Consider the following 19,294-nt stretch of genomic DNA (forward strand, 5'->3'; position numbering starts at 1 on the left):
CTTACCACTCGGCAGATTACTTCGCTTGTTTTAAGGAAAAACTTTTGACTTTCTGAAAACGACATTATTTTGTCTAGAAAATGCTACTTGATTCAAATATTTTTAGACTAGAAATCAGACTAAATCTGTAAGAACTCTATGTATTTATTTGTTTATTTGTTTTTTAGTGTATAAATTGCACTTTTGCTAAATTAAATGTGGTAGAACTGGTATGTCAAACCTGCCCCTGGAGAACCACTGTCATGTAGAGTTTGGATCCAACCCTAATTAAACATTCCAGCTAATCAAGTTCTTCAGGATTACATGACACAGAGATTCTCTTACTAGCTGCGAGGGTCTGTATTACCATTGGAAAAAGCGTATCAGCATGGTCATGTCAGGCACCTTGCAGAAAATCACAAAATAGCCTCTGGCAGTGGATGTTTTGGCTAAAGATTGCATGTTCACCTTCCAAATGCTTAGGAAACTAACAGTAAAGTGTATTGGAGCTGGTTGGAGCCAGAATACACAGGATACTGGTACTCCAGGAGCAGGATTAGACACCCTTGTGCTAGACAGATGTAACAGTATCCAAGCTGTCCTGAGTACAAGAGTCAAGTGTCCTAAATCAAGACTAACGGCATCAAAATCCAGACTCAAGAACCACAAGATCAGTGTGGACAATAAATTATTATTTTAAGTTCACGTTGGTTATTAAACAGATTAAGCTTCATACTTAATCAATAGTAAAGGTGGGGTAGCATTATCAATTTCGCAGGTACAAAAAGTATGAAATATCTATTGTCAATAATGCAGTCATGTTTAAAGCATAGGCCAAACAGAAGTCACTAGTCTCTGTTTCCATATCATATCAAGTGTTTTCAGTGATCTGATCATGTCTCGGCTGATTTGGTCAGACGATACACATAACCATTCAGATGTGTCTCTTGTGAACACTTGTGGATTTCACTCGAGGATGGGTTTTTAAATGTACTTAACCACATAGGCATTTATATTCTGAAACTAATTTAGTCGAATGTGTTCGTCAACAACAACAACAAAAAAAATGTCATCATTTACTCATTGTCCACTTGTTTCAAACATGTTCAAATTTCTTTCTTCAGTTGGACACAAAAGAAGACATAAACAGCGATTAACTTCCTTTCTATTTTTTTTCTTCCTACTATAGATGTCAATGTTTTTTCCAACATTTGTCAGAATATCTTGCTTTGCTTTGTTAACCACTTAAGTGCAAGCAAATGAGAAAATTAGCATTTTTTGGGTGAACTACCCCTTTAATACAAAAATCCCTTTCAAACCAAGTAGTGTCTGAAGGTCAACTCAAAGAATATGACTAAATTGAACATGGGTGAAATTTGCATGCATAACTTATTAACCCTTGTGCAAAACTACAGATGGATACCTATTGAATGAAACAAGCAAAGTTTGCTTCGCAATAGTAAATGTGAACTTCAATTTTGAGGAACGCTGAAAACTGGAAGCCATTACCATCCATAGTATTAAACTATACTACAAAAGTCATCCAGTGCAACCAATTAGGTTTTCTCCTGCTGGACACATCATCACTCGCTCTATCCATCAATCAAACAAGGATTCTGTCCAATGTTCTGACTGCTGCAAAAACTTTTCCTGAAACTATGACTGGATCCATCCACTCCAGTTGATCTTTCTTGGAAACTCTAACTACTGGACATTATTAGTTTGGAATATACCAACAAAATGGCGCCAACAAGAAAATCAATCCTGATTTTTAAATATATTTTACCTTTCTGTTGGGTGGATCTCAAGCTTTGTTGTCTATAGTTAAACATGTAAAATGTTCAATAAAATAGAATTAATAAAGTACTACAAAAATCAATTGCTACTGGTTTCCACCATTATTCAAAAAAGGTTTGTGTCCAAAAGAAATGGGAACACTTGAGGGTGCATAAATTGTGTCTGAATTTTAATTTCTGGGCCAGCACCAAGAACGACAAATATAAAAATTACTGAAAAGCCCGTCATAGGCAGCACCTTGATGTCAAAACCACATCGATAAAATCAAAACGACATCAAATTGACATCGTACATTGGTGTCAAAAAACAACTTAAAAAAAGTTATTACAGAACTGTCCTGTAATCAATTTATGATAAATCTTTTGACAACAATGCTAGATGCATTGTAGGCAGTGTTGGGGAAAGTTACTTTAGAAAGTAATGCATTTCAACATTGAGTTACTCCCCAAAAAAAGTAACTAGTTGTAGGGCTGGGCAATTAATCGAAAAGTAATCGAAATTGACATTCATAACATATAATCGATCAAATTTTTCAATCAAAGGTCAATTTTTTTACTTAACTTTACCTATCGTGTGTGGAGTCTTGTGACCCTGCTCTGTTAAGGCTAATATATACTTATTATAATATGATTTATACTTATTATATTATTCTTATATTATACTTCTCCCAAGCGATTGCATGCGGCCTGGCTCAGCCTTCATTCTTTAATTGTAATCAACTGTGTTCAATGTTCAATGAATCAAGATTTTGATTTTAGGCCAAATCACCCAGCCCTAACTAGTTGCTTTACTTAGTTACTTTTTTATGGAAAGTAATGTTATGTTACTTTTGAGTTATTTTTGCTTTTTTTTTTGGCCTAGCTGAGGCTTGATCACTTCTAGAACTTAATTTTCCATAAAAAAAAAACATAAAAATTATTATCAATTTCCTGACCCCAGAGCTATATATGGCATATTTACAAATTAATTACAGCTGAAAGCAATGCATTTGCTACTTTTTTGTCTTAAAAAAGTAAAAATAACTGTCCTTTTTATGTAATCCTCTTTTCCTTTTCTTCCATATGTTCCAAATAAAGAGAATATTTCCATTGCAGAAATGTAGGGCTCTGCCATCTTAATTTCTGTAGGTTCCTGTATTGTCTCATTAGCCCAGGATTCAAGACTACATTAATTTTAATTCAGCAATTTATTTTTTTAAAAGTGAATTAACTTTAGAAGTTACTCGCATTACATTTTTAAAAAGTAACTCAAATATTTTTACTTATTTTTTAAAAGTAATGAGTTACTTTACTCATTACTAGACCCACACGGAATCTGCACGTGCAGAAATCCACAGATTTCTGCAGAGTTTTATCCCATCATTGAGTCTATGTATTTACTTGTGTAAATGTATGTAAATTTATTTACAATACAGTTTGCAAAGTAATAGTTTTAATTTTTAGAAGATAAATCATATGAGAGACTTGTTTTGCTTACCAAATAAGTGGATCCAATTGGATTTGCATTGTAAACATTAAATAAAAGTCAAAAATACATAATTTTTTATTTCATATATTAAGATTTTAGTTATGATACTTCAGTTTTTTTTATAACTTCACCACAAAATGTCTGCAGATTCTGTCTGGCCCTACTCATTACTTTAAAAACTGGTTTTATTACTTAACTCACGTTACTTATAATGCGTTTCCCCAACACTGATTGTAAAAACGCAAAGTAAAGTTTGAATTAAACTTTGCTTATATTATAATACTTTTGTGTTTTTACTTTGGTGGTCAATCAGATTTGACATCAAATCAATTTGCGTTTTTGACATTTTTTTTTTTTTTTACGCCAATGTTAACTGGATATTGTTTGGACATCAAAGTTCCCACAGGCTTGACTCTTTTAAGTAAAGATCACAGAGAGCTCATTCACCTTGAGCAGGTCTTCAAGTCTCATGACTTCCTGCTCCAGGTCCTGCAGTTCCCCGCAGCGCTGCCCTAAACTCTCTAGCCGCAGGAGCAGCGACTGAATGACCTCCTCCAGACTGCTCTCCATAAAAGTCCTGCTGTTCTCTCCAGCCCAGCTCAGAGCACTGGTCTCAGGCAGCATATCAGACGAGGTCAGCCTCCTCACCAGCTGCCTGGTCAGACTGCCTTCCTCCCCATCCAGCTCCACCGGCTTCAGCTCCAGGGCTTCATCAGACACATTGGGCTCCAGAAACACCACGTCCTCTGGTCCTACTGCAGAAAGCTGACTCTCAGAGCACAACGAGAGGGCCACAGAGCCTGTTTCAGGCCCCTGGGTTTCAACCTGGTCCCACTCGAGGTCCGGATCACTGACGCTGACACTGACGCTGATACTGCCGCAGTCTTCTTCTACACACTCCTCCTCAACCAGCTGCTCCTCTGAGGTTGGAGGTGGTTCAGATGATGGGTCCGTCTCGGGAGGGGTAACTGTAATCTCAGGGTTTGACTGGACAGGGACAGGGCTTGAGGTGGACGTGTCTGAGAAGGTGAAAGACAGACGCTTGCATTCAGCCACACCGCAGCCTCCATTCTCAAAGACGTCATCTGGTAAAGTGGACTGTTTGGAGGAAAGAGAGGGAAAAACACAAAAGAGAAGACAAATACAGTGTAAATTTGCGTTAACTGTATAAATAATAGTGCTGATAAGTCGATCAAAGTAACACACTGAAGAACAGAAGATTTAAAGACCTCCATGGAAAACATATATTTTGTTTTATGAGCCTTTCCAGAGACTTTGTGACTAATTGGTCAGCAATATTAGTACTTATAGCTGGTATGATGTTTCCCTTTTTTTCCTTCTTTTTCCTTACCTCCATCTACAGTTGATGTCAGAATTATTAGCCCCCTTTAGATTTTTTTTCTCTTATAAATATTTCCCAAATGATGTTTAGCAGAGCAAGGAAATTTTCACAGTATGTCTGATAATAATTTTACTTCTGGAGAAAGTCTTATTTGTTTTATTTTGGCTAGAATAAAAGCAGTTTTAAATTTTTTTATAATCATTTTAAGGTCAAAATTATTAGCCTCTTTAAGCTATATATTTTTTCGATAGCCTACAGAGCAAACCATCATAATACAATACCTTGCCTAAATACCCTAACCTGCCAAGTTAACCTATTTAAATCTTTAAATGTCACTTTAAGCTGTATAGAAGTGCCTTGAAAAATATCTAGTAAAATATTATTTACTGTCATCATGGCGAAGATAAAATAAATCACTTATAAGAAATTAGTTATTAAAACTATTATGTTTATAAATGTCTTGAAAAAAAATCTTCTCTCCGTTAAACAGAAATTGGGGAAAAAAATAAACGGGGCTGAAAATTCAGGGGGGGCTAATAATTCTGACTTCAACATTATCTATTGACTTATTTTCTTATTTTTAAGGATTAATACCATTTCTATAACCCATTGCACATTTTTTTGTAAAAAGTGCCTTTGATTAAGTCTGTAAAAGCACATTGTATATTCATTTTGAAGCCTTAAATAAACATGTTTCGAAAAATAAAAAATAAAAATAAATAAAGACATATATAAAGAGTCTTCTGTAAATTAGATCAAAATTGATGCAAGTCATTTTTTTGTGCTCAGAAACACACATTTTTATTATTCTCACAGCTGACCTACATAAAATAGGCTACATAACACCCATGATTTAAAAGCCACTATTTTAATTTCATGGAGTCTAAGGCCCAATCTCAATTCTACCCCTTAGCCCTTCCTCTTACCCCTCATTTTACACGTTCATGCCAAAGGGTAGGGGTTTCCCATTGATCTTTAGCTTGAAGGCGTATGGCTAAGGGGAAGGTGTGAATAGCCCTTGAAACAAAGAATTTTCAGGACCACACTCAAAACCAAGGGGTAAGTAAATTTCCCAGAATACACCTGCCACAACGGCAGTATTGCTGAACCCGTAAGTAAGGAGATCCACAAATGAGTATTTTTTGTCATTATTACGAATTTTTACGACAAACACGTTTTAATATATTCATAACCACATTCGTGTTTTACCGTCATGCTTTAATAAAAAAATGCAAAATTTCGCAATATATAATCCGTAATCATAACTCCTGTATAGCATTCCCACAATATTCTGACACTCGATGACACTTGAATACCCTGTCAGAAAAGTCTTGTGGCAGAGAATAAGCTTTTTACAGTGTCTGCTATAATGTTAATGTTGTTTTCATGTGTTTACAGATGAACAGGGCCACTGTGTAAATACACAGTACAGTTATGATCTTATTGCCACATTATGATAACATATATGCCTTAAGTGATTTCTTAAAAATAAATACCAAAAAAATAGCACAACTGGAATAACTACAGCCGTCACGATCATCTAATCTCATATGAAACATGAGATCGCGATGACATATGGTGACATGTGCAGGTGCTGTAGTGCTGTCCCAATTCTTAGGGGTAAAGCCGGGGTAACCCCCGGTTGTAATGGCTAAAGGGAAGGGGTAGGGGTACAGAAATAGAACTGGGATTGGGCTTTTTATTTTACAGTTGAGAAAAGTGTCTGTGTTAATGCAAGTAAGAAGAAACAATAAGTGAATGCAGGAAACGCAAGTAAAGAAAACAGAGTCAAACACACACAAAAACACATGCATCACTCAGATTAGCAGGACACACAGTGACCTGACTCACGTAGACTTCTAGACTGGACCTTGAGCGAGGTCTCAGTGCGGCCAGATCGCCGAAAGAGCGGCTGCGTCTGAGTTTCTCTATTAGAGTCTCTCTGAGTGTGTGCAAAAACGAGAGACGCTGGCCTTCCCATCGCCTGGGCTGCCACTTCTTTGCCATTGACACACACAAACACACATGTAACAGCCATCACGGACACATAGTGAATACAATTCATTAGACATAACTACACAGACTAGACTATAACATGCACACATAAGCTGCAAATGTTTAATAACACAAACAAAATAATAACTGCTGAACCCAGAACAGCTAGACAGAAGCCATTAGTGTAAGTATTTGGGTTAGTATTATGTTGTTAATGCAGGAAAATGTGATGTAACACCTGATGAATACATTTTTATATAATATTCACACCTTTGAGCTATTGAAAAATGCACTCATGGTGTATTCTTTTCCTCTTACGAGTTTATGAAAAGCTGTGCTGGAAAATAGAGTAAAATTAATGAAATGAGGGCACTTGAGTAAAGCAAACTTTCATGAATAGTTTTTAAATAATGTCACATTAAAACTGTTAATTACATGTTATTGCCATGCTCTAAAGATTTACACTTATTTTGATGTGTCTACTAAAGCAGAAGTAATGCATTTGATTCTAGATTTATTAAAATAGTATAAATATGATTTTTTCAATTTTACCTGTAGATTATTATTTATTTATCGTTGCTTTTGAAGTTCAACTTGACTAATCCACAATTTAATCATTTAATGATATACAAGTTTACACAGAAGTTAACTTGAATAACGTTATATATTTTAAGTATATCTTACTTCACTGTAAATGTTTGCCAGTACATTCAAATTAAACCATATTTCCAAAACAATAGAAGTAATTATAAAATGACATATAAAGAAGCAATTACGCCCTTAGTTGGATGTAAAAGGCACTCTTAAGATAAGCTAATTGCATTTAATTAAACTGAAATTATAATAATTTTTTAATTATTTGTATATACAATGCATCCGGAAAGTATTCTTAGCGCTTCACTTTTTTCAAATTTTTTTTTTGTGACAGCCTTAATGCAAAATTAATTAATGTATTTCCTTAAAATTCTCCACACAATACCCCAAAATGACAATGTGAAATTTTTTTTTAATTTATAAAATAAATAAATAAATAAATAAATAAATAAATAAAATAAAAAAATCACATGTACAGAAGTATACACAGCCTTTGTTCAATACTTTGTTGATGCACCTTTGGCAGCAATTACAGCGTTAAGTATTTTTGAATATGCCACAAGCTTGGCACACCTGTCTTTGGGAATTTTTGCCCATTCCTCTTTGCAGTACCTCTCAAGCTCTATCAGATTGGTTGGGAAGTGACGGTGTACAGTTATTTTCAGATCTCTCCAGAAATGTTCAATAGGATTTAGGTCTGGGCTCTGGCTGAGCCACTCAAGGATATTCACTGAGTCGTTGTGAAGCCACTCCATTGATATTTTGGCAGTGTGCTTTGGGTCATTGTCCTGCTGGAAGACGAACCATCGCCACAGTCTGAGGTCAAGAGCACTCTGAAGCAGGTTTTCATTCAGGATGTCTCTGTACATTGCTGCATTCATCTTTCTCTCTATCCTGACAAGTCTTCCAGTTCCTGCTGCTAAAAAACATCCCCACAGCATGATGCTGCCACCACTATGCTTCACCGTAGGGATGGTATTAAGCCCGGTGATGAGCCATGCCTGGTTTTCTCCAAACGTAACACCTGGCATTCACTCTAAAGAGTTCAATTTTAGTCTCATCAGACCAGAGAATTTTGTTTCAGATGCCTTTTGGCAAATTCCAGGTATGCTGCTATGTGCCCTTTACTAAGGAGTGGCTTCTGTCTGGCAACTCTACCATAAAGGCCTGATTGGTGAATTGCTGCACAGATGGTTGTCTTCTGTAAGACTCTCCTCTCTTCACAGAAGAAAGCTGAAGCTCAGACAGAGTGACCATTGGGTTATTGATCACTCAGCTTAGATGGCCGGCCAGCTCTTGGAAGAGTCCTGGTGGTTCCACGTATGGATGATGGAGGCCACTGTGCTTATTGGAACTTTTAAAGCAGCAAAAAAATTTCTGTTACCTTCCCTAGCTTTATGCCTTGAGACAATCCTGTCTCAGAAGTATAAAGACAATTCCTTTGTCTTCATGCTTGGTTTGTGCTTTGACATGTACTGTCAACCCTGGGACCTTATATAGACAGGTGCATGCCTTGTAAAATCATGTCCTATCAACTGAATTTACCACAGGTAAACTCCAATTAAGCTGCTGAAACTTCTTGAGAATGATCAGTGAAAACAGAATGTACCTGAGCTCAATTTAGAGCTTCACGTCAAAGGCTGTGAATACTTATGTACATGTAATTTTTCAGCTTTTTCATTTTTTTTTTTAAATAAATTTTGTAACAAAAATCTTTTCTAAAAATCTTTTTTCACATTGTCATTATGGGGTGTTGTGTGCAGAATTTTGAGGAAATAAATGCATGTAATACATTTTGGATTAGGCTGTAAAATAAATTTAAAAAGTGAAAAAGTGAAGAGCTATGATTACTTTCTGGGTGCACTGTAAAATGCCCTTTGGTGCCAAAATGTATATTTTAAAGGTGTACTTCATTTTCACCAGTAATTATTTAAAGGCATAGTTCACCAAAAATGAACATTTACTAGTCAGTTACACACCCTCAAGTGTTTCTTTCTTCTGTTTGAAACAAAAGAAGATATTTTGAAGAATGCTGGAAACTGGTAACCACTGACATCCATAGTATTAAAAAAATGGAAGTAAATGGCTACCTTTTTCCTAACATTCTTTAAAATACCTTCAAATATCTAGCTGAGAGTGAGCAAATAAGGAGAGAATCTTTATTTTGCAAGTTAACTACAGACCATTTCAATGTGGTGATGTCATTGGCCCACTTTGTTGTCAAATTATTTCATAACCATAACAAGAGGCAATTCAAAAATAACCTAAAATTAAAACAGCTAACATAACATTATTTTTAACATGTGGAAGCTGGGAAGCTATAGAAATTCAAACATGTAAAACAGGAAACATGTTAGGACCTTTGTTAATGTTCACATGCCACAAAATGATCTATACTTTAAATTTCATAATGATGCTGCCACAAATCAAGCAAGATGATAGACATAGATTTTAGGCAGATCTGAGAGGCGTTTCATAAGTGCACTCACAAAGAAAGATGTGTCCTGGAAAGTGGGCGTCTCGGGTGTGCCTTGGCTATAGACTGAAACCCGTCTCTGAAGGGCAGTGGCTTTACTCACGTTCCCAGAGGACAGAGTCAGATCCTCCACGTCAAACGGACTGTAAATTCAAGACAGACATACTTTCATGTATGACATCCTAATATGGTATAAATAAATAATTTGGGTAGGTTTAAATGTGGATTAACAGCATACAAATATGGATTACAGTTGTATTTACATGCAGGTAATTTGTAATATACAAGCACAATGAAAAAGAAGTATGTTAGATAATAAGTGCATTTAACCAAATTATTCACTTAAATGCAAGTAAATAGTAATTAAGGGAACTTAATAATAAAATAGGACCAAAAGGTATCTTTTAGTGGAACTTTTCCACCACTAATGGCCAGGAACATGTAATTTGATGTCACGTCCACAGCTGTCCAGAAGAGGGCAGTGTAAATAATCATTGTTTTCATTTACTCTGGCTTCATGCACTGAAAATCCACACTTCCAATCTCATTTTATTAAATAAGATCACTTACAACCAGGCGACCTCCAGGTTAAGTTTAATGGTTCCCAGGTCGTTGACGTCTACAGCAACCACCTGAGGCATAGCGGTGAACAGGTCCTTGGTTTCACAGATCACACTGCCCACCAAAACATGAGTGGCCAAACCCTTTAACTCGGTCACCTGGAGGAATAAAGGCATGTATTGAGAATGTCACTTCATTTAAGAAAATAGTCAATGTGTTTTTGTTGCAATAGTCAAGTATTCAGGACTGAGGGAAAGAAATATGACATTTTAATAACAGGTCAGTAAACAAACATTATTGGTTAGTATTTATGGAAAGTTTCAGAGATAGTGTTTGCCCAAATGAATAAACACAAACACATCTAAGATGGCTTGAGGGCTGGTAAATCAAAGCAAAATTTTGATATTTGGTTGAATTATTCCTCTGAAGGAGGATTGACTCTTATATTTAGTATTTATGCAATTTTCGAAGAATGTTTTGGTGTGCGATATTTATCATCTATGATTATCGGTTATGTTACTCACTTAGCAAAAACATGTCTTAGAAGACAATAAGAAGTCTTTTAAAATGACACTTTAATACAAGTCATAAACGTAAAATTGAGCCCTGCATGAGTTTATGTTTTTAAATTATATTTATTGGATGTGATGCAATTATTATTTATGCAAGCTGTCAAAGGTCTCAAATATCAGCATGCAAGCATGATAGCAAATGTGACAGATTTTAGGACAGAAGTTTAAGTTTATTTGTATAGCGCTTTTTACTGTAATTAGTATTCCAATGCAGATTTAAAAAAGAGTGCACATTATTACATTACAATCAAAATCAGAAATGTTAAGTAGTAGGAATATAAAAAAAAAATTAGATACTGTGGAGTGTTACTACTAATTACTGTTACTATTATTACTATTACTACTAATACTATTATTGCTACTACTAATTTTACTACTACCACTACTTTTACTATTACTACTACTACTACTGCTGCTATTACTATTACTACTACTATTGCTACTATTATTACTACTACTACTAATACTACTACTGCTATTACTTTTACTACTATTACTAATACTATTAATACTACTACTACTACTACTACTATTACTATTACTACTATTACTACTACTATTACTTTTACTATTGTTACTATTACTACTACTACGACTTTTACTACTACTACTGCTAATACTACTACTATTACTTTTACTATTGTTACTATTAGTACTACTACATCTACTACTACTACAATTACTACTACTGCTATTACTACTATTACTTTTACTATTATTACTACTACTACTACTACAACAACAACAACATTTTAGATGCAATATATATATATATATATATATATATATATATATATATATATATATATATATATATATATATATACATATATATATATATATATATATATATATATATATATACATATACATATATATATATATATATATATATATATATATATATATATATATATATATATATATATATATATATATATATATACACACACACACATATATATATATATATATATATATATATATATATATATATATATATATATATATATATATATACATACATACATACATATATATATATATATATATATATATATATATATACATACATACATACATATATATATATATATATATATATATACATACATACATACATATATATATATATATATATATATATATATATATATACATACATACATACATACATATATATATATATATATATATATATATATATATATATACATACATATATATATATATATATATATATATATATACATACATATATACATATATATATATATATATATATATATATATATATATATATATATACATACATATATACATATATATATATATATATATATATATATATATATATATATATATATATATATATATATATATATATATATATATATATATATATATATATATATACATACATATATATATTTTTTTTTTTCGTCACTGAAAATTGTCCAAAGTCAGAGCAGAACATTAGCACAATAATGTGGTGTTCCGTTACAAAATTAATACGTTTTTTTGATCAAATAATTTTAGTCAATGACCCAAGAATCATTCATAAAGGCAGTGGCTGTGTCCGAAAGTATATCTGAAATTTATAGTATTCGAAAATCCCGGATGACCTACTACTTCAGGTGAGCTTCTGAAGTGTGCATCTGATGGACGCTACACTCTCCGATGATGCCACACAAGAAAATTCATGAGTGGGAGTGAAACGATGCTACTGAAGAAGGTAGGTCACGTGATCATAACAAATATCAGATGTAGCATGTCAGAGTTCATACTATTTATACCATTCATTTGTACTACTCACATTTATACTATATAGAATGTACTTTTCTAATGGTCGTGTAGTAAATTCAAATTTAAATGTAGTACCTAATGAGTAGTAGGGGATTTCAGACAAAGTCAGTTACTTGCTTTGTAAATGAATTAGCCATACTGAACCAATCTGAATGGATGATTCAGTGAATCAGTCAATAACACAGAGGCTCACAGGCAGTATAAATGTATATTTGTGTATCCAGTACAGGTGTAAGCCAGCTGAAGTACGAACCCAACAACACATACAGCAGTGTTTCATTATTATTATCATAAAAAAATTCCTAACAAAAAATATCAATACCACACACCCTCCCGTTATTGCACTGGGATGAAAGACTTATGAACCACAGCTCACCTTGATGTTAATAAGGTCTGAAATAAGGGGCATGAAGATCATCTCCTCTCCATCCCAACTCTGCTTAGAGTTTCCTTCGATCTTCCCCTTCAGTTTCCACCGCTGTCGGCCGTATCTCATGAAAATCTACAAGGAAGAGCCAAGTAGAATTAAAAAAAGCCACTTGATTGTTAATAGACTTTTCAGTGGGTTTTAATTGTTTAGTTTTATACAGCCTCACAAAGTCTAATTGGGTTTGGTGGGTGGATGTAACTGTGGATCAAAAAGAAAATGTTGCTACGAGAGCTGTGATTACGAACAAACTGTGTGTACTTGGCAGAACAATGGGCAATTACAAGAGTTCGGTAATTTGATAGAATACACATCGATCTGGATTTATTACAGCAAAAAAAATGCTTGAAACTCAGTATGCTCTGAAAGAATTTCCAAACAACCCACCTCATACTGATCACCAGGACAAAGTCTGGCAAAACCAGCTAATCCTGGAACAGAAAGCAAAGGAGTCGAAATGTCTGTTATTAAAACCCGACTGTTTTATTAGATTGTTTTGTGCAGAAATCATGTACCTTTCATTTTGATATGAAACTCCCCCAACAGGTTCTCCAGCTCGCCCTCAAAAGTGCTCATGTTCTGAGAGAAACACATGATAATATAAATGTCAGACATTCTTTTTTTAATTCATATTCTTATTAAACAGAAATATCAGTAATTTTTACACTATAAATATTACTATAGTAATAACTGTCATCCACGTTTGAATGTATGCAAATGTCATTTTAAATGCTTACCCAAAAATTTAAAATATCTGATAAATTAAAAATATTGTAATAAAATAAATGGCAGTTTTGTAAAGACAATGAATGGTATGGAACTCAACTGTTCTGTAAACATGCTTGCAGCAGTCATAATAGTTTATAAAGTGTTAAATTCAGATTTATTTATCTTCAGAAAACATTTATTAAACCCCTGGATTACTTTTATAATGACCGGAGGTGCTTTTAAAAACTTTAAAATCTCAGGCACCATTCACTACCATTATTAAGCTAGGAAGAGCCAGAATATTATTTAACTTCTTTCAGATTGCGTCTGAAAAAGTAAACACATTTGCATCTAGGATGTCTCGAGGGTAAGTAAATCATAGCATAATTAAGATATTTAGCTAAATTATACCTTTATAACAAAAATAGATTCTGATTGGCCTAAAAGCTAGAATTACACATGTTAGAATATGATTGCGATTTTTTTCCTCTCTGTGCCATTATTGATATATTTTGCAGACTATGGATTACTTTTATAATGGATCTCCGTTTTTTTAGAGCTTTAAAAACTCAGGCACCATTCATTCCCATTATACAGCTAGGAAGAGCCAGGATATTATTTAATAACACTCACATTGTGTTTGTCTGAATAAATAAACGCATATACATCTAGGATGGATTGACGGTTAGTAAATCATGACATCATTTTGATATGTAGTTAATTTATTCATTTAAATCAGGATAGAATTTAATTGCCTCAAAAGTTAGAATAACAAATATTTGAATATGATTCTGAAGTTTTTTTCTTCAGTGTCATTACTGCTTTATTTGCAGACTATGGATTATTTTATAATGGCTAGATGCATTTTTAGGAGCTTTAAAATCTCAGGCACTAAGATTTTAAATAAACACAAATACATCTAGGATACATTTATGGCTAGTAAATCACTGCATAATTTTGTTATTGGCTGAATTATTATTTTAAACCAGGATAGATCCTGATTGGCTCAAAAGCTAGAATATTCCAAAGTTTTGTTTTTCTGTGTCATGACTGCTATATTTGCAGACTATGGATTATTTTATAATGACTAGATGCATTTCTTTTGGAGCTTTAAAATCTCGGGCACCGTTCACCCCTATTATAAAGCTAGGAAGAGCCAGGATAGTATTTAATACCACTCACATTGTGTTTGTCTGGATTAATAAACACATGTACATCTAGGATGGATTAATGGTTAGTAAATCACTGCATTATTTTGTTATTTGGTTAAATTATTCATTTGAAACAGGATAGATTGTTAGCTCAAAACTTAGAATAACAAACGTTTTGATGTGACTCCGAAGTTTTCTCTTCTGTGTCATTATTGCTTTATTTGCAGACTATTGGTTATTTTATAATGGCTAGATGTATTTTTTGGAGCTTTAAAAACTCAGGCACAATTCACTCCTATTATAAAGCCAGGAAGAGCCAGGATATTATTTAACACTACACATTGTTTTTGTTAGAATAAATAAACACATATACATCTAGGATGATTTAATGGCTAGTAAATCACAGCATAATTTTGCTATTGGTTGAATTATTACTTTAAACCAGGATAGATTCTGATTGACTCAAAAGCTAGAATAACAAATGTTTGTTTGAATATGATTTTAAAGTTTTTTCTTCTTCTTCTGTGTCGTTATTGCTATACTTGCAGTTATCGATTACCTTTATAATGGCTAGATGTATTTTTTTGGAGCTTTAAAAACTCGGGCACTATTCACTCCCATTTTAAAGCTATAAATAGCCAGGATATTTTTAATAGCACTCACATTGTGTAGGTCTGAATAAATCAACACATATACATCCAGTATAAATTAATGGCTAGTAAATTACTGCATATTTTGTTATTAATTAAATTATTACTTTAAACCAGGATAGATTCTGATTGACCCAAAATTTGAATAATAAATGTTTGAATATAATTCCAAAGTTTTTTTTTTTTTTTCTGTGTCGTTTGTCTGAATAAATACATATACATCTAACATCATACAATAAACACATATACATCTAGGATGGCCTGATCATTGGTCATATATCATAGCATAATTTTGATATTTAGTCAAATTATTCCCTTAAAACAGGATAGATACTGATAGGCTCAAAAGCTAGAAAACCAATGTTTGGATATATTTCTGAAACCTTCATTCCTGTGTATCCTTATTATGATTGTTACAGAATTTTCTTAGCTAGAGTTTTATCTTTATTTTTTATAGTTTTTGTCCTTGACGTTAATTGGGCCTTCATAATTCAGACAAAATACAGCCATATCCATTTTAGAAATACATCTGCTGCATAAACACACACTAAGTACCTCTGTATATTCTTTGTATCTGCGATTGACCTCCGCCAGGCTCTCACGTGTGCCTTTGGTGGAGGGCGAAGCAGTGAAGGCCTGTTTCATCTTACTGGCGCCATCACGCAACCTCCTCTGAATGCAAAAGCCCTCGTACAGCTCATCGACCTGTAAAAACACACATGCGGCATTGTTGCAAGGAGTTATATTACACGCTCGTGCATGGCAACTCTCACTAGAGATTGCATAAACGCTCGCTTTGATGTCTCAAATGCTAGAACGCATCATTATAGAGCCCCGGGGGTCGCCATTCAGCACAGAAACGTGGCTTTTACAATCTACTGTAACGTTCTGTCAGCACAATGGAGCGGCGTACTGTACTGCGTCCTGAAAAATGAATTTGAACACTTCAAAAGAAAACACAACACGATGTGCCTCTACAGCCCTCGGGACAACGCTAATGCCATACTTCTGTGACAGACGAGCAGCTCGCGGCCACGGCCTTTATCATGGAAATGCACATTTAGCACATTCACAACTCACTGAACACTGGCCGGCTCAAATTAGCTATGCTAATCCGACCAACGCTGAGGAGAAAGTGATTTGGGGGGATGGAGAGCGAGCAAGAGGGACGAGACGGACCGCAAGTGACAGAAACAAGTGAGCCGAAAGGGGCAGCAGGAACAGAGAATGATGGGAGAGTGGAAATAGAGTACTCTGTTAAAACAGTTGGGTTAAAAATAGCCCAACATATAACCCAACTATAGGATATTAAAGCACCTTCCCAACTATGGGTTATTTGAACCCAATGCATTGGGTTATTTTAATTAAATGTTATTTTTTCCATTTCTATTGCTACCATTACTAGTACTACTATTTGTTTTATAATTATGATTGTGTAAATAAATAACATACAGCATTCTACAGTATTGAAAAAGCTTTTTTTCATTACATTTTAGTTCCAGACACTTTTGTTAAAAGAAATCAAGAATCACAAACAATGAAGAAACAGAACAAAGTACAGACGGTTATAAACTGTGCAAGCAGAAAATCATGTGTTGATGGAGCAGAATATGGAGCTCTGTGTGCTGTAGAGACTGTTCAGCAGCTGCAGTAGGCTTCACTCAGTGTCCACAATGTACAATACATTTTAACCATATCCAAACGCTTCTAAAAGATGGTCTTGGATGGTGAAATGGATATACAAACACGACACGAAGAGGTAATTTGATAAAAAAAAATAACAACAATATTATTTCGTTATCGCTTAAAAAAACTTTATAATGCAAAAACAACATTATGCATAAGTTGTCAAATCAGTTGACTGTTACAATTTTAATTTTTAACCCAACCGGTTGAGTTATTAAAAAATAACCATTCATTCATTCATTCATTCATTCATTTTCTTTACGGCTTAGTCCCTTTATTAATCTGGGGTCGCCACAGCGGAATGAACCACCAACTTATCCAGCACATGTTTTACACAGCGGATGCCCTTCCAGTCGCAACCAATCACTGGGAAACATCCATACACATACGGACAATTTTTAGCTTACCCAATTCACCTGTACCGCATGTCTTAGGACTTGTGGGGGAAGCAGCAGCACCCGGAGGAAATCCACACAAACGTTAGGAAAACATGCAAACTCCACACAGAAATGCCAACTGACCGAGTCGAGCCTTGAACCAGCAACCTTCTTGCTGTGAGGCGACAGCACTACCTACTGCACCACCGTGTCGCCAAATAAATAACCATTCATTCATTCATTTTCTTGTCGGCTTAGTCCCTTTATTAATCCGGGGTCGCTACAGCGGAATGAACCGCCAACTTTTCCAGCAAGTTTTTACACAGCGGATGCCCTTCCAGCCGCAACCCATCTCTGGGAAACATCCACACACACATTCACACACACACCCATACACTACGGACAATTTAGCCTACCCAATCACCTGTACCACTTGTCTTTGGATTGTGGGGGAAACCGGAGCACCCGGAGGAAACACACATGAAGGCAGGGAGAACATGCAAACTCCACACAGAAAAGCCAGCTGAGCCGAGGTTCGAACCAGCGACCTTCTTGCTGTGAGGCGACAGCACTACCTACTGCACCACTGCCTCGCCATAAATAAATAACCAAATGAAGGTTAAAAATAACCCAACACAGCACCAAATATATTTAACTCAACTAGTTGAGTTATTAATAAATAACCTAATAAAGGTGACAAATAACCCAGCAAAAGCACCAAATATGTTTAACTCAACCATTGGGTTAAATAACTAACTCAACGTTTTTTAGAGTGTGTGCAGGAAGAAGAAGAGTTAAATGAGAGATCCAGGAATGTGTTCATGTTCTGAGGTGTTAATGTATGCCGTTTATGAAATGTTTGCTTTTATGCTGTTAAAGATTTATTCAATTCAGTTTCCTTTAGAGACGAAGGAACTGGCTGTCTCAACTGATGAGCATATTTGAAAGTAAATGAGATCAACTTTATTTATGTATACATTTATTTATGAACCAAACTCAAACACAACTCAAAAAGCACTTAAAATGTTTCTAAAAGAAGTCGCTTATGCCCCAAATCACATTTACTTGTTTTGGCATACAATGAAAACTGTAACATTGTCAAATATTACAGTTTAGATGAGAGCTGTTTTATAATAGATCTATTAGATTGTAAAATGTAATGTATTCCTGTGGTGGCAGAGCTAAATTTTTTAGCAGTCAATACTTTTAATCTTTAATGTCACGTCATTTCTAGAATCTTTTAAATATGCAGATTTGGCTGCTCATAAAACTTTTTGTACATCATAAATTAGAGATGCACGATATATCAGTGGCCATATCGGTATCGGCCGATAAATGCTATTTTTAATGTTATTATCGGTCCGATTTCAAAATTAGGCCGGTATCGTTTAGCCGAGAGATTACGTAATTGTACAGAACTGCCTGCCTTGCGCTTGCATGGGTCGGTCAAACTTGTTCAGACTTATCCAGTGCACTATAACGAAGCTTACCTCACATTGTTTATTCCTTCAAAGTCCGTCTTTTCTCTGTGTGGTATTGCTGTGTATTAATAACTCAGTAAGATACCATATTCCTTATCATTGAAGATATGTTTGATAGAGTGTGACTGTGTATTTTGGTTTTATTTTCTTTATATTCTGCACTGTGTTTGTCATAAAGTCATCTGTGCTCAATGTTCAGGTGTTGTATTAAAATCTGACTCCGTG

General features: G+C 34.3%; 1 protein-coding gene across 6 annotated transcripts in view; it reads right to left on the reverse strand.

Moving 5' to 3' along the window:
- The window catches only part of ripor2 (RHO family interacting cell polarization regulator 2), a 157,009-nt gene that overhangs the window by 15,505 nt on the left and 122,210 nt on the right, over positions 1-19,294 (reverse strand). For 5 of the 6 annotated variants that reach the window (XR_012394646.1, XM_021468090.3, XM_005159634.6 and 2 more), the window contains exons 7-13: positions 16,081-16,230; positions 13,532-13,595; positions 13,404-13,447; positions 12,966-13,091; positions 10,221-10,369; positions 9,664-9,793; positions 3,691-4,341 (exon numbers count right to left, since the gene is read on the reverse strand). Coding sequence is in view for 5 of the 6 variants with exons in the window: in XM_021468090.3 (XP_021323765.2) it covers positions 3,691-4,341; positions 9,664-9,793; positions 10,221-10,369; positions 12,966-13,091; positions 13,404-13,447; positions 13,532-13,595; positions 16,081-16,230 (1,314 nt within the window). In the remaining variant the exon portion in view is untranslated. 6 annotated transcript variants of the gene reach the window in all.

This window comes from Danio rerio, chromosome 19 (assembly GCF_049306965.1).
Source record: "Danio rerio strain Tuebingen ecotype United States chromosome 19, GRCz12tu, whole genome shotgun sequence".
NCBI lineage: Eukaryota > Metazoa > Chordata > Actinopteri > Cypriniformes > Danionidae > Danio > Danio rerio.